Source organism: Dipodomys merriami, unplaced genomic scaffold (assembly GCF_024711535.1).
Source record: "Dipodomys merriami isolate MVZ:Mamm:240054 unplaced genomic scaffold, mDipMer1.0.p SCAF_1, whole genome shotgun sequence".
NCBI classification, from domain to species: domain Eukaryota; kingdom Metazoa; phylum Chordata; class Mammalia; order Rodentia; family Heteromyidae; genus Dipodomys; species Dipodomys merriami.
In genome coordinates, this window is record NW_027202270.1 from 145,037,219 (window position 1) to 145,053,928 (window position 16,710).

The window sequence follows — 16,710 nt, forward strand, 5'->3', positions numbered from 1 at the left end:
CAGACCCAGAGTTCAGGCCCCATGACTGACAAAAAAAAAAAAAAAAAAAAAAGGAAGAGATGTATAGGGTAGGCTTTAGGGCATGGTGTTCTTGGGCTGCCATGACATTTGTCTGCCACTTTCCAAACAACACCACATACTCAGCAAATGGGAAGTTCCTTGAAACTGATCCCCTCGCCCTGCGCGCCCCAAGTACTTGAGCTTGAATTCAGGGCCTTGTATGTTCTTGCTGGCTCACAGCTGGTACTCTACTATTTGAGCTGTACCTGTAGTCTATTTTTTTTTTGTGTGTGTTTTTTTGGGGGGTGGGTGTGGGGGAGGACTGGCTTATTGGAGATTAAATTTTGAAGAATTTCCTTTTTTTTGGGGGGGGGTCTGGTCGTGGGGCCTGACCTCTGGGCCTGGGCGCTGCCCTCAGCTCTTCAGCTCAAGGCTAGTGCTCTACCACTTGAGCCACAGCGCCACTTCCGGCTTTTTTCTTTTTGCTTATGTGGTGCTGAGGAATTGAACCCAGGGTCTCAGGCATGCAAGGCAAGCGTGCTAGCACTGAGCCACCTTCCCAGCCCTGAAGAATTTTCTGCATGGGCTGATTTTGAACCATGATCTGACATGTCTCAGCCTCTGAGGATTATAGGTACCCACTCCTTTTGGGTTTTTAATCAGGCTTTTTTTTTTTTTTTTTTTTTTTTTTTGCCAGTCATGGGCCTTGAACTCTGGGCCTGGGTGCTGTCCCTCAGCTCTTCAGCTCAAGGCTAGCACTCTACCACTTGAGCCACAGAACCACTTCTGGCTTTTTTCTGCTTATGTGGTGCTGAGGAATCGAACCCAAGGCCTCATGCATGCAAGGCAAGCACTCTACCACTGAGCCACCTTCCCAGCCCCTAATCAGGCTTTTTAATGTAGATATGGCTGATTGCACCATTGGCCACTGGTGGTCAATTCAACCATCAACCTCTAACCCCTCCCCAGAGGGGTGGAGCTGAAAGTCTCAACCCTCTAATTATGCCTAGGTCTTTTTGGTAACCAGCCCCACCAAGAAGTTAGGTAGGGGCTCCAAGATTACTTGTCATCTTACTAGCACACAAAAGACCTGCCAGTCATTCTTGAGAATTCCAAGATTTTAATGGTTGTGTGCTAGGATCCAGAGTTGGTGACCAAATGTATATGTTTTATTATAGCACAATATCACAGATACCTAACAGAATTAAGTATTTTGAGATAACATGTAAAGCAATCAGAATGGGAGATAATGTACAAAACAAATACATAGTAAATAACAGATACAGATAATTATATTCAGAAGATCTTTTTTATCCTATCATGTTGCTCAAGTGGAAAAAATTGTTTTTAATTTTAGGAAACAAAGGAATAAAGAAACAGATTACTCCAAATTTGAGTCTGAATCAATGGGGGAATGATAATCATGACAAAATTAAAAAATATAGAGATATAAGTTGCAGGTAGGAAGAAAGTAAGGAACTTTAGACTGTCAGAAATTTCCAAAAGGCTGAGGTATAGATTTAGATAGACATAGAAATGTGTAATTTGTCATTAACATAAAATTTACTCAACCTCAAATGTGAGGCACCAAGAAAGATATAAGTGATAAGTGGCTCCCTTCTAAAACCTCAGACTTCAGTCAGGCAAATTAGATTATGTGTACACAAATGCTACCTGGTATAAAGTGAGAAGTTCTCCAAAGGAAACAAAATGTTTAAGATGGTTCAGATAGTAAGTTTTTTCTAAATTTCATTTTGGAGACTTAGAGAAGGAACCAAATTAAGTTTTCAAGGGGGAAAACATTAGAGTTAGGTCTTGAAAGTTGGATATGAGATGATCATATATAGCTGGGGAGCCCTGGGATAGGGAAATGTGGTCTTGGATGATCAAGTAACCTCAGGATTTAAAGACAGGAAAAGATACTGGATGTCATTTGGTAAATAAGACTTGGTTGAGACAGATTATAAAAGGTCTCTTCACAAAATATGTAAAAGAAAGAAGAAAAGGAAAAAAATGAAACACCAAAAGTCTGAATTATAAGGAAATGTTCTTGGTGACAGCAATAAAGACAGTCTTTAGGTGGAAGAGGTAGAGGCTCAATCACCATTTGTTGATTGAATGGCTAGCCCTCTGTAGAAGTAGAAAAGAAAAATACCAAAAACCCCACAACACCTAAGAAATGACACTAGTGATTACAAAAGGAGAATCTGGAAGTTATTTGAATATAGTATAGAAATTATAACCTACTGTAATCTATAAAGAAAAGCAAAAACTTCCTAAGTATAAAATGTCACAAATAATCAAATATCTCATCTACTTCAATAGTTATCTGAACATGTCTCTGTAGTATTCCTAATTATTTAGGAATCCAGATAACTTTAAAATATAAGAATTTAAAAATAATATGATAAAAGGCAAATATGCAGGGCTGGGAGTGTTTCAGTAGTAGAGATGCTGCCTAGTATGTGTTAGGCCATGAGGAGGAGGTTGAATCTCGAAAACCAATATCAAAACCAACTCAAAACAAAACAAAATCTTTCATATGATAGGAAGGGGAAAGATGACTGAAATAGTTCTGGAGAATTAATCAGATAATCTTTTCTTCTCACATTAGAAACTATATTAAACATACTGCCTATAGCAAAGCAAATAAATCAAGCATAGAAAGTTACTAGGTGAATACAGAAGAGACACTTTAGATTTAGACACTACATCTACATATGTTTTATCATTACATAAGGAAGAGTATGAGTTCTATGGTGAAGTTATTACACTAAGGTGCTATTTCTACCAATAGAATACTAAGTAAGGGCCACATAGTATCAGTATTATTTTTAACAGTCAGATGAAGCCAGAATCAATGAAATTTTTGATTCTTCAGAAGTTGAATAAAATAATTTACCATGTATGTTTCTTAGGCTTCAAAGTCTGACTTCATTTATACATGTGTGTGTTTGTGTGTATGTGTATCCCCAAGCATTTTACTGCAATATATTTAAATGGCAAAATTAAAATCTGTGCCTAAAGTTAAAGGACAAGTGATTACCATAGATTTAATTATAGTAGCATACTTTACTAGGACCATATTAAGAATAATGACAATAGAGACATCTAAAAATATTTCAGAGAACTGTTCTGTTTCAGCTACTATCTTGCTTATCTTCAGCGAAGGGGCAATAATACCAAATTTTAAAAGCTGTCCTTGGTAACTGTAAAAATTGATATACACTCACACGCTAATATCCACATATCTACATCTCTACTTCAATACCTCATATACTCTGGGATGACAAATTAACTGCTCAGCCACATTGTGAACTGGTAGCAATACAAATTTCAGTGGTTCTTTGTAAACATTTGGCTTTTTTTTTCAACAAGTAAAGGAGGAAGCAAGACATGTCTAGCTGTTTGAAATATCATATGGATAGAGTGAGGTAACATTTTCTAAACTTTCACAGAAATAAATATCATTTCATCTATATGGCATATTCACATTGCTAATCCAAGTATATGTACATGTAATCTAGGAAATTTATGTAATGGCTATACTGCTAACTACCCTTAGGGGAAAACTCTTAATTATCACTGCAGCTTAATATATTAGACTATTTTTGATCAAATCATGTTTCTGGTTAGCTTCATTTAACTAAATCCCAATACAGAGTCATAGAAAATACAATATGCTTATTATATGTTATTTTTCTTAAACCATTGTTTACTAAGGACCAAGTATTGATTACCACTTAACTGTATTTTTCCATGCTCCCAAATGTGACTGCCATTCAGGATACTTTTAAAAAAGTAACAGAAACTTTTCATTAAAATGTGGTTCATAGGATAAGAATTTGAAATTACATTTTCATGTACAAGTTTAAGGAATATACTTACCTTTGATTCGAGGTAGACATTTGCTGATGACATTTTTGTAATTTTGCATGTATAACTAACTAATGAGATGGCACAAAGAATAAACAAACTATCATTAATAAGTGCTCGAACAAACACAGTCCATTTCAATTGATTTTCTGGGACATCTCCATGAACTAGCATTGCACAAGTCAAGTTCACCACTAAATAAAGAAGGCTTGCCAGTATAAAGCCCAAATGCAGTAGAATTCTGAAAAAGAAAAAGAGTATATTAGATGTTTATAAAACTAAGAAGTGTGTTTTTATACAATTCTTTCAGCTTAAAATCTTTATAATTTTATTAAATATAAAAAAAGAATTCTTCAGTTACTTGGGCTATTTGTGCTGTTGTGACATTAGCATCAAAATCAGTTTCCAATGGCATAGATATTAAAGTATTAATTCAGAAATAATCTGATGTGGATTCACATTCAGATGTTTCTACTGGGAGGATAAGTTTGGACTATTTTAATAATATTTTGGGCACTCAGAAAATTTTCTTTTTGCTTTTTTTTGTCAGTCATGGGACTTGAACTCAGGGCATGGGTGTTGTCCCTGAGCTTCATTTTGCTCAAGGCTAGTGCTCTACCACAGCACCACTTCTGACTTTTTCTGAATTTATTGGAGGTAAGCGTCCCAAGGCCTTTCCTGCCTGGGCTAGCTTTGAACCTCAGTCCTCAGATCTCAGCCTCCTGAGTAGCTAGGATTACAGGTGTGAGCCAACAGCACCTGGTTTCATTTTTATACCTATTAAGCATAAACCTATTTTCATCAACCTTCCAAGAGTGTGTGTGTGTGTGTGTGTGTGTGTGTGTGTGTGTGTGTGTGTGTATGTGCGTGTGCGTGTGCATGTGTGTGTGTGTACTGGGGCTTGAAACTAAGGAACTGGTTGCTTTCCCTGAGTTTTTTCGCTCAAAGCTGGTGCACTACCACTGAAGCCACAGCTCTACTATCTATTCTTCCTTCCTTCCTTCCTTCCTTCCTTCCTTCCTTCCTTCCTTCCTTCCTTCCTTCCTTCCTTCCTTCCCTTCTTCCTTCCTTCCCTTCTTTCTTTCTTTCTTTCTTTCTTTCTTTCTTTCTTTCTTTCTTTCTTTCTTTCTTTCTTTCTTTCTTTCTTTCTTTTTCTTTCTTTCTTTTCTTTCTTTCCCTCCCTCCCTCCCTTCCTTCCTCTCTTCCTTCCTTCCTTCCTTCCCTCCCCTCCCTTTCTTTCCTTCCTTCCTTCCTCTCTCTCTCTTCCTTCCTTCCTTCCTTTCTTTCTTTATTTGGAGGTAAGAATCTCATGGACTTTCCTTGGAACCTCAAGGCTCAGACTCCTGATTAGCGAGGCTTACACAGGTGTCCCACCAGAGCCCAGCTGACCTTCCCATTCTGATAGTTACCATTAGGCTTTAAAAGTTGCCTAAAAAACTAATATGCTGCACCTAAATTTAAATTAATCATCTAAAATTAATAATTTTAAGAGTTAAGGAAATATGTTTTAAACAACATTTAATCCTATGAATTTGGCTATCTATAGCAAAAACTGTTTTCAAACTTGAATAAAAGAGGACAACAAGAGCAGATCACATAGTTTCAAGCCCACTACAACAGCTTATCTTCTATAGAAGTGCACATTTAAATGAAATATTTAATGTCTTCTCTTTAAGGGAAATTGGACCTTGTAAAAACTTAAGTAAGGAGTAGCCATCTGTATCAAATTACAATTAACAGTTCAGTGTGAAAGGAACCCCAGTTCAAATACATTTGTATCCCAGTATATATGACCCAGAAACTTATTTTGTATCCTAACATCTATTTTGGTGGGAATCATAAATCTTCTGCCCTAGTAGTTATACACGATAAATTGAAGCTAATACATAGTTGGCAACACACTTTGTTCAATATACATGCAAGTACAAAAGTTTAGTTTAAAAAGGCCCGATTTTTCCCAGTCTAATAAATTGAGATTTTCCTGCTTTCGTATTCTGAGTGCTGGGATTATAGGAGTGCACCATCATGTCTAGGTAAAGTTTAGATTTTAATAATCTCTTAGATTAAATAATAAAGTTATATATAGTTTGAAATACAAAAAGGAGCTTGAAAGTATATATCCAGGGTACTAGAATAATTTAGGGAAACAAAGCATAAAGAGGTTAAATGAACTGAATTATGGAATTAGGTTTGAAACTTGTTTCTTGATTCCACAGCACTGGCATTGTTGGGTCTGATCAATTGAAACATTTCTTAGTTTATGGAACAACACTATACATTCTCACCAAACAACATAACCTAACTTTAACATATGTGGACCCTGTGAAGCTACAATTGACATCTGAAACAAGGCAGCACCAGAGAGAGAGAGAGAGAGAGAGATAGAGAGAGAGAGAGACAGACAGACAGACAGACAGACAGACAGACAGAGACAGAGAGACAGAGAGACAGAAAGAGAGAGACAGAGACAGAGAGAGAGACAGAGAGAGAGACACACACACAGAGACATAGAGAGACACACAGAGAGACAGAGAAACAGAGACAGAGGCAGAGACAGAAGCAGAGAGACAGAGAATATTAGCGTCACGGTAGAAGGAGAACTGTTGGATTTTCTGCTAAAGCACTCTCAACAACCCTTACTTTACCTTGACACTTTGATCAGTCTGCTATCAATACTTAGATCTTTTAGATACAAAGCATCAATATTAATGAATTAGTGCTTTAGATCTTTTGGCTAGAAATTTAGATACTCAGGAAACTTACTTGTGTTTGTCAAGTTCAGTGGCACATCTGACTTTACATATAACCTATAAAGAGAACAGAAAGAAAGTTTTGAAAAACATGCATTCAATTTGGTTTGACTTTATGTTTTAAAGTCTACAAAAATGATAGACCGTAAATATTAGCAAATAAAGTTCAAATGTTTATATATGGATCACTGTGAAACAAGTATAGACAGATTTCCAATGGTTTAAATGATGACTTTATTTTGAGACTTAAGTTTTACCTTTACAATTCAAACAAAATGAATCAGTTTAAACATTTATTGAACTTTTGTTATGAACTAGATATTGTGGTGGATGGCTTACCACCTATCCTAAGCTTCATTAAATTATATCTGTTTTGTCCTAAAATTGAACTTACTTCAATACGCATATAAATATGTTTTCAAAAATTATTTTCCTCTATGCTTAAATGAAATAATGAAAAGGAATGAGGGACTGTTGTGATCCATTACTGGTGGTAACTTTCATCAACTGGTTGAGGGTTTTCTGCACTTTTTGTTTTCTCCATTATAATTAAACAGTATCATGTGGAGAGACATTTAGAAACCATGTAAATATTTTTCATTCCCCAAACTTTCATCCATTACTTTTAACATTTATAAATGATTCTTGTTTGAATAAATTATGGAGAAATTTCTTTTTAAAAAAGTAAATCTGGTTGAAATGCAGTGGCTCATGACTGTAGTTCAAGCTACCCAGGAGGCAGAAATTGGAAGGATTTTGGACTAACAAAACTGAGCAAATCCCCATCACAACCAGTAAGCTGAGGTGGGGTGGTTATTATCTTTGATCCCAGATATTGGGTTGCGTAGGTAAGAGGATCTAGGACAAAAGTTAGGCTATGGGCCAAACCACACAAAAAAAGTTTATCTGTGGCTAAGGATGTGGCTCAGTGGTAGGGTGCTCACCTAACACATGCAAGGCCCTGGATTTGATTTCTGGCACTATACAAATACAAAAATTAATCATAATAATCCAGGAAAAAGTCCTCACCCTTCAATACATGGACGACATCTTAGTAGCTAGGCCCATCTTCCTATGCAGTGTTTCCTTTTATCCTCTTACCTTCAATACTATGATCCAGTCAGTCTAAAATAGTTACAACTTTTTAAATATGTGGTACAATTTCATATCTTCGTGCTTTTGTATATATTTGTATTTGAGCTGGAATATACTTTAATAGTAAAATAACAAATTCCAATTCATCTTTCAAGACTCTATTAGTACATCATACTTTATATTGTTAGGTTAAGTGCCTTAAAGAAAGAGAAGCAAGTTTGTATACTTATATAACTAGCCACATTCTAGCCATTTATATTTCCCTCTTAAGAAAGACTATAACTTACGCAAATTTACAGCCCTAGTTTCTAGAGTAATGCTGGGTTAAGAGCAGGTTTTGAAAACATGAGCAATGAATTTAGGTCAAAGCAAAAACTCATATGTTGGTATATGGTGTAGTGTGATGAGGGTGTTGATGATGGTAGAAGTTGAAGCTGGAGCCAGGCAAGCAGTTCAACGCAGAGTATCTTATAAAAATATCAGAGAAGTAGGCTTTAACACACCCTTAAACTCTCTAACATGATTTAAATTTTTTTTGCCAGTCCTGGGGCTTAAACTCAGGGCCTGAGCACTGTTCCTGGGCATCTTTTTGTTCAAGGCTAGCACTCAACCACTTGAGTCACAGTGCCATTTCTGCCTTTTTCAGTTTATGTGGTGCTGAGGGCTTCATGCATGCTAGGCAAGCACTTTACTATTAAGCCACATTCCCAGCCCTGTAACATGATTTTTGACTGAGTGATTTCTTAGGTTACTATAGAAAATGGTTAATTAAGGGAAGGTAGAGCATAAAATATTTGGAAACTGGGTTCAATAACAAAGCTAAAAGATGACCTCTAGAATGAGAGAAAATTGTTGCTAGCAATATGTCTGGTAAGGGTCTGATAACCAGAACATAAAAGCTAAAAAAAAAAAAACAAAACCCTAACCTCCCAAAGAATTAACAAGCAAATTAATAAATAGGCAAAGGACACACTCCTCAGAAGAAGTACATATGGCTAAAAAATACTTGAAGAAATGCTCAACATTTTTGGCCATAAAGGAAATGCAAATCAAAACATTTAGATTCCGTCTCACTCCAGTCAGAATGGCCATTAGCAACAATACAAACAACAATAAATGCTGGTAAGGATTCTGGAAAGAAAATTTAATATGTTCTTGATGAGAAGGTAAATTGGTGTAACCACTATGAAAATCAGTATGGTGATTCCTTAAAATCTAAAAAGAATTATACCCAGTGATATGACTCCTGGGCATTTAGCTAAAAGATTGCAGGACGGGATGCAATAAAGGCACTTGACTGTCCATGCTTATCACAGTACTGTTCAAATAGCTAAGTTACAGAAACAGCCCTGATGTCCCACAATGGATGAATAACAAATGTGATGTAACTATATAGATATGTCTATATAGATATGTGTACATAGTTTGTTTATAAATTTACACATAAGTATATATGTACACATATGCATATACACATACATATACACACATGTACACATACGCAGATATATACACATATGTATATATACACATACACAATGAAATTTTATTCAACTATCAGGAAGAATGAAATTATGTAATTTGCAAGGAAATGGATAAATCTGGGGAAAAATCATACTGAATGACCCATGTTTTCTTTCATATGTGGATCTTAGACACAAAATACAACCTCCCATGTAAACATACACAGGGACATAAGTATATATATGTGATCAAGTTTTGTGTGGTATAGACAGAAGTAAAACTCCATGTAGTAAACTCTTCGAGCAATTAACAGACATTTTAACAAAATAAACCTAAGGAAGCTGGTTTGAATGGAGGGGACTAATGTGAGGAAGGTGGATGAAAGGAAAAGGGAACAGGGGGCAAAGACATCATACTCAGTGTACACAGGTGAAAAGGATCATACTCAGTGTACACAGGTGAAAAGGAAAGGAAAAGTGAGAAAATTCCTATGACTGGGGGATGGATGGGGAATAGGTTTGAATGATGGAAAGAATGACTCTCATCACGATATACTAGACACATAAATGAATCTGTTAAACTATAACCCCTTGTACAATCATTTGATGATTAAAGAATAACAATAAAAAAGAATTCCAGTTCAAGGTCTGTTGACTATGAGTGAGACAACTAGACTAGGTTTTGAATATAAAGAGCTGTTAGAATAGGAGCAAGATAAATTTTCTTAAAATTCAGATCATGGAGTTGACTCTTATTTTAAAAATTTCTTAAATCTAGGCTGAAATAAGGATAGAAAGTGAATTTTGGAATATAAGGAAATCACAGTTATGTGAAGAAGTGGCAATTGAAATTCAAGTAGAAGACAGAAGAGAACAAATGTGGATGAGAAGTTAATTTTCAATATATTCCTCTTTAACAATCACATTTTAAAAGCCCAAGATTGAAAATGGGAAAGGGAGACAGTCAGACTAGCCATAGAAAACAGTAGAGAAGTTTAAAGGAAAGAAAGTACAGCCTGTGTTAAAATTTTTCAAAAGGTAAGAAATAATTGACAAAAGATCATTGATTGGGTGATTGTATAGCCCTGGTACATGCAAAGAATAGTTTCCAGATTTGATTTGCCCATGTCAGTAGCAGAATAACAAGAGAAATGCAAGGAGTTATAGAAAGACACCAGAGGCAGTGAATATAGACTAGACAAAAAATATCTGAGGCTAAAAGAAACCTTAGATGACCCAAGAATATCTCATATATTTGAGTGGGCTGAGTCTTCTGAACAAAAGGTTTACATAGCAACCATTTTTGGAAGTTAGAGATTGTGTTTAACCTTAAGGTCAGAAAATTTGTTTCCTAGCTAGTGTAAAAGACAGAACATATCTCTTCCTGAGAATATTCCTTTAGAAGGGGAACAAAATGTCCCCTCTCTCTCTGGTATTGATTTGCTTACACTCCACAGTAAATGTCTATCTGTCTTTCTCTTATTTTTGAGTTCTTCCCCTTTAGCATACTTTGCGGTATATGTGAATAACCTTTAATAATGCCCTAATGATTGGATTTGTAAGACCTAATGTCAGGCTTTGTTTTAGATGTTGTTTTGTCACAAGTAATACCTGATTTTTGCCCCCTCTGATCCATGAGCCTTATGTTTCTTGGAACTAAGCCTTGCTGGGGGTGTTACTGCACACTTACAGCCCCAGTACTTAGGAGGCTGAGGCAGGAGAACCTTAAACTCGTCTAGTCTGGGCTACATAATTAAGCTTTTTATCAAAATCAATACAATTAATACACATTAAAAATGACATGTATAAAACTTGCTCGGTTGGGGGAGTACTAGCAAGGGGGGGGAATGAGGATAAATATAGCCAAAAGAGCTTATTTGCACATATAAAAATGGAACAATGAAACTTACTGAAATAGTTTTAAAAAGTAGTAGAGGAAGTGAGTTTGGGATACATTATATATACTTTTGGAACTGTAACAAAATACCCCTTGTACAACTAATGTACGTTAATTTAAAAAAAGAGAAGAATATATTAAGCTGCACAGGGCAAGTTCTAGCTAAAGTCAGGCAGTTGACAGTAGATATAGTCTGCAAGATCTATTTTAAAATTGAAACAATAATAGAAAAAACTGGATGCCATCATACAAAATTCAAGTTTAAGTAGGTTGTAATTTTCACATATTTAGACTGAGAAATGTAAACTTATTTTAGAGAAAGAACTTTGATGAATGAGCTGCTTTGGAAGAGGAAAAATGTCCAGAGACAAGGAATAATAGAATGGAGTAGAGAGGACAGAAGGGATAAAATGACTAAAAGAATGGGGTGGTGAAGCTGGGATGGTGGCTCACTCCTTTAATCCTAGCTACTCAGAAGGCTGAGTAGCCTCCTGAGTTCAAAGCCAGCCCGGGCAGGAAAGTCCATGAGACTCCAATAAACCACTCAGAAAACTGGAAGTAGCACTGCGGCTCAAGTGATAGAGCTCTAGCCTTGAGCTGAAGAGCTGAGGGACAGTGCCCAGGCCCAGAGTTCAAGCCCCAGGACAAAAAAAGAAAAGAAAAGAAAAGAAAAGAGAAGAGAAGAATGGTGGTGAAAAAAATAAATAAAAGAGTAAATTCAAGATGAATAAGGGAAAGGAGATAAAAGACATTGGTCAGAAAGAAACCCCAGCTCATTTTAAAGAGCTGATCCAAGATGGTAGAATGAAAGGTTTTAAAACTGAGAAACCACTGACTGGAGAATTTTGATGAGTTATAAACATGGGCTTTGATAATGGCCATAGAGCACAGGGGACAAAGCAAAAAGAAGAAAGTGTTAGTTCTTCCAAGGTGATGGTGCTTATTATTATAGCTAATGACGACCTAATCACATGGTACAGATTTCAGCAAGGTAGTGATGGTGCAACATGAGTAAAGAGTACTTACTTACTACTTAAGTATAAAATAGGCTGTTTTCCACAGAAGGCAAGAAGTGCCATCCAGGAAAAGCTAGATTTCAGCAGAGACATTTAAAAGGATCACATGAAGAAGAGAATGGGGACAGAACAGGAAATAATCCATAAAATCATAGGTTATAGTTAATAAAACCACAGGTTATCGAGTAGTGGGTGTGGGAGGGAATTGAAAGCATTATCAATTTAGATTTTCAGAATGTATTCCAATGAATTCTATAAATATAACCAGGTACTTAAATTACAGTTAGATTGTAGTAAGATTAAAGCAATGTGATATTAATATATTCTAAGTATTATATGGAATATAGCAAACAGGATATGATCTAGGGTAAAACAAAAACTGGCTATCAAAAATGTCAAGCAATTACATATCATTTAAGACTGTACAGATAACTCACAAACATAATGAATACATACTTTATGCAAATTATCTGGTTTAATATGATAAATAACATATTTATAATGACTTGCTGATGTCAATTTATGTCTAATTGACAGTATCTTTTTAAATATCAGAAAAACTAAATAAATGAATAATTTATATAGGATATTGTTTCTTTATATAATTGAATGAAAATGGTTGATGGACATAAAATGGTTTTCATCATATAACATACGGTTATCCCATATACAATCAGTTCTTAATTTAGAATATATTGAGGATATGTTATTACTAACATACTCAATTTTATATTTAGCCCATAGATACATGATTTTTTCCTATATTAAAATGCAAACTTATGCATTCATTTCTCAAATAAAGTAAGAATAGAAACATTTTTATAATGTGTGCGCGTGCATGTACCCTGAGGCTTGAAATCAGGACCTCATGGTTGCTAGGTGAGTATTCTATCATTTGAGCCATATCTCCAGCCCTTATTTCCTGTAGTTATTTTTCAGGCAGAGTCTTGCCTTTTTTTTGGGGGGGGGGGAAGGGGACCTGAGTTGGCGTCAGACCATGTTTTTCCTACCTATATTCTCCTGTATAGCTGGGATCTCAGAAGTGATCCACTCATTATGCCTAGCTAACATTTTGCCTGGGTGGCCCCCATTCCTGCATTGCCTGCATTCCTCTTGATCTCTGCTTCCTGAGTAGCTGTGATTCTATAGGAGTAAGCTATCATACCTGGCTTAGACTAAATATATCTTATTTGCCAATGTTACCCTGTATAACTGATGAGTATCCTAAAATTTGAGGTTGGTGCTATGGTTTATTTTGGTCACATACTAATCCCCAATGTGAAGGTATTAGGTGGTGGGACCACTGGGAAGTACTGAGGTCATAAGGAGCACTCATGAGTTGAAATTTAGTGCCCTTATAGAAGAGAATCCTTATTTCCTCCATTCTGTGAGGACAGAGTACTAAGGCACTATCAATAAACCACAAAATGGTTCCTCACCAGACACTGAGTCTTCTAGTACCTTAGTTTTTCCAGCATCCAGCATGGTGAGCAATTAATTTTCATTATTTATAAGCTACCCAGCTTGCGTTTTTGTTTGTTTTTTGTTTTTGCCAGTCCTGGGCTTGAACTCAGGGCCTGGGCACTTTCCCTGAGTTTCTTTTATTTAAGGCTACCACTTGAGCCACAGAGCCACTTCTGGCTTTTTTGTTTATATGGTACTGAGGAATTGAACCCAGGGCTTCATGCATGCTAGGCAAGCACTCTACCACTGAGCCACATTCTTACCCAGCTTAAGGTGTTATTTTGTTATGGTAGCCTGAAGGGTTTATGCTGGAGTATCTATCATTTCCTTTCCCATGGCATGTTTTGAAGGTGGCAAGTACTAAATGTTCATAGAGCAATACTATTCTGTGGAATTTATTTATATGAAATTAATTCCCAACTTTTGTTGATTGTTTTTTACTGGAGAACATATCTATATCAAATTTGGAATTCATATTAAATTGAATTGTGGCAAACATAGTTTATTCTCCATGGTGAATACTGAGGCATACATATCCAACTACGTAGATTATTTTCACAAAGCAATTATTTATATCCTCCATCTCAATTGCTTAGGTTCTTGTGTAGAGTTGTGTATCATTCCAAGATTATCATTGCTGCTGCTTGCAAATGAAATATGAGGGATTAGCATCTTTGTCAGATGTTTTCTTTCAATATCTATTTCACTTAAAGGAACTTTTATTTTTTAAATGCTTTTTCTTTCTTTACAAGAGCTTGTTCTTGTTTTTAAGATACAATGTCTTTTTGCATGCCTTTTAGGATCCCAATACTTAATTTTTTTCCCTTAATGTTTCTTCTCTTCTTAGTCTGGTTTTCTTTCAAGTTGATTAAAATAACTAGTTCAGTAAAATTGAAGTTTTTTTTTTTTCTTGGGGTCCGGTCATGGGGCCTGAACTCTGGGCCTGGGCACTGTCCCTCACCTCTTCAGCTCAAGGCTAGTGCTCTACCACTTGAGCCACAGCGCCACTTCCAGCTTTTTTTCTTTTTGCTTACGTGGTTCTGAGGAATCGAACCCAGGGCCTTGAGCATGCAAGGCAAGCGCTCTACCACTGAGCCACCTTCCCAGCCCTGAAGTTTTTTTATAATTAAATATTTCCAGGTACATCCTGAATTTACCTATTTCTTCCTTCTTGAAATTCGAAATTGTCCAAACAATGTGGTGTATACTGAATATCTGATTTCTTTCTTGGAGTCAAAAATTTTATGTATTAGGTAGAGGCTGCCTATGATTAATCCCCAGTAAAACTCTAATATATTAACTGAAGGGGGTGTGTAGGTGTATGGAGAGAGTAAGGATGGGCAAATATAGTCATTATATTCAATGTACTTATGTAAAAATGGAGCCACATAACTTGAGGGTATGGATAGGGTTGGGCAAGTTAGGGGAGAATAATGGAAGAGATGACACTGATCAAGATGTATAAACTGGTTTGAATTGGAACCCCTTTGTACAACTAAAGTTAATAAAAATATAACTGATTATTATGAACTCAATTTATCATGGACAGTTCACTGGAGATAATATATCCTATGTTTAAGGAGTATACAGAAATTGGATCTGAACTATAAACCACAGACAGAAAAGATTCAGATTCTCTAGATAACTGATTTAAGTTAAATTTGTGCTGAAACTGTACCATCCTTTAAACCATTTCCAACACTATTCCTTTCCATAGTCTATTACTTATTTTTCATAAAGTTTTCCATGCTTTTTAAGTCAAGAGGATAGAATTGCTTTTTATAAAGCCATCGAGCCTGATTAATTGCAGAATTACCAATCTGACTGGTATGATAGTGAAAAGGTGACAAAATGAATCCAAAATATTAACAGAATATGCCAGCAGAGAGAAGTCACTGTCTTATCTTTTACTTTGATTTCTTTCTTTCTTTTTTTTTTTTTGGTAGTGGGGCTTGAACTCTGGGCCTGAGCGCTTTCCCTCAGCTCTTCAGTTCAAGGCGAGCACTCTACCACTTGAGCTACAGTACCACTTCCGGTTTTCTGGTGGTTTATTGGAGATAAGAGTTTCACAGACTTTCTTGCCTGGAATGGCTTTGAACTGTGATCCTCAGATCTCAGCCTCCTCAGTAGCTAGGATTACAGGTGTGAGCCACCAGCGCCCGGCCTACTTTGATTTCTTAAGGACAACAACACTTTCAATGTAAGTATTGATGGTTATTACTAATATTAACTTCAAACTTATTAATTCCATAGTATAACACAAAATCACTAGTGTAGCCAAAAGAACTATAAGACTCTTAGTTCATTAACTGAAATGTGGAGATAGTATCTATAAACCTATTTTAAGCATACAGGAAAGAAATAATGGCATCACATATATTATAGACTGCAAAAAATGACTATTCTATGTTCTAAAGTTTATGTGTAAGAAACAAGCTAAACAGAGGAAATATCAATTTGGGAGATGCTTTCATTTTTTCCTCCTAACTACAACTATATCAATGGCTAATATTTTGGTCTTACCATGTTCTTGTATTTAGCCATATATTTTACTTTATTATTTTATATTATTCTGAAGTGCTGGGGATTGAACCTAGAGCCTTGTGCATGATAGGCAAGTACTCTAACACTAAACTATGTCCCCAGATCTACTTTCCATGTTTAAAACATATTACTCAATCTTTACAATACTATTATTCCATTTTATAAATGCAGAAAATATAGTACAGAGAAGTGAGCTGCTTAAAGTCATTATTCCTTAGACTCTTTCAATAGCTATTGACCAAGTTCTTACCTGTATAATAAGGCATTCCTGTGTAATGTTGTAACTGTTTTCCTAGAGTCTGTAGTTTATAAGCCTAGGAAATCCACAACCCATTTAGAAAACAGGTGCTTTTATGACTGATTCTTTGCTTTTATATCTGATTCTATCTAGTCAGTTAACTCATCTCAAGAGATATATGTAATGCTACTAGTAGATAATCATACTATTTTTCCTACTTTTGGTAAAATGATTTCCTTCAACTGCTAAGTATTTGTGTTTTATTTTTTCGTACTCTATCAGTTCTATTGTTCTTTCCAGATCAATTTTTTAAAGTACCAATTAAGATAGTTAGCCTTACTAGACATTCTCTTCCATAGAAGCCTTC

General features: G+C 35.7%; 1 protein-coding gene across 1 annotated transcript in view; it reads right to left on the bottom strand.

The window, feature by feature from the left end:
• The window catches only part of Gpr137c (G protein-coupled receptor 137C), a 58,670-nt gene that overhangs the window by 27,684 nt on the left and 14,276 nt on the right, over positions 1 to 16,710 (bottom strand). Inside the window, exons 2-3 of the mRNA XM_070033329.1 lie at positions 6,640 to 6,683; positions 3,889 to 4,117 (exon numbers count right to left, since the gene is read on the bottom strand). Coding sequence (XP_069889430.1) covers positions 3,889 to 4,117; positions 6,640 to 6,683 — 273 coding nt within the window. The remainder of the gene's footprint in view (positions 1 to 3,888; positions 4,118 to 6,639; positions 6,684 to 16,710) is intronic.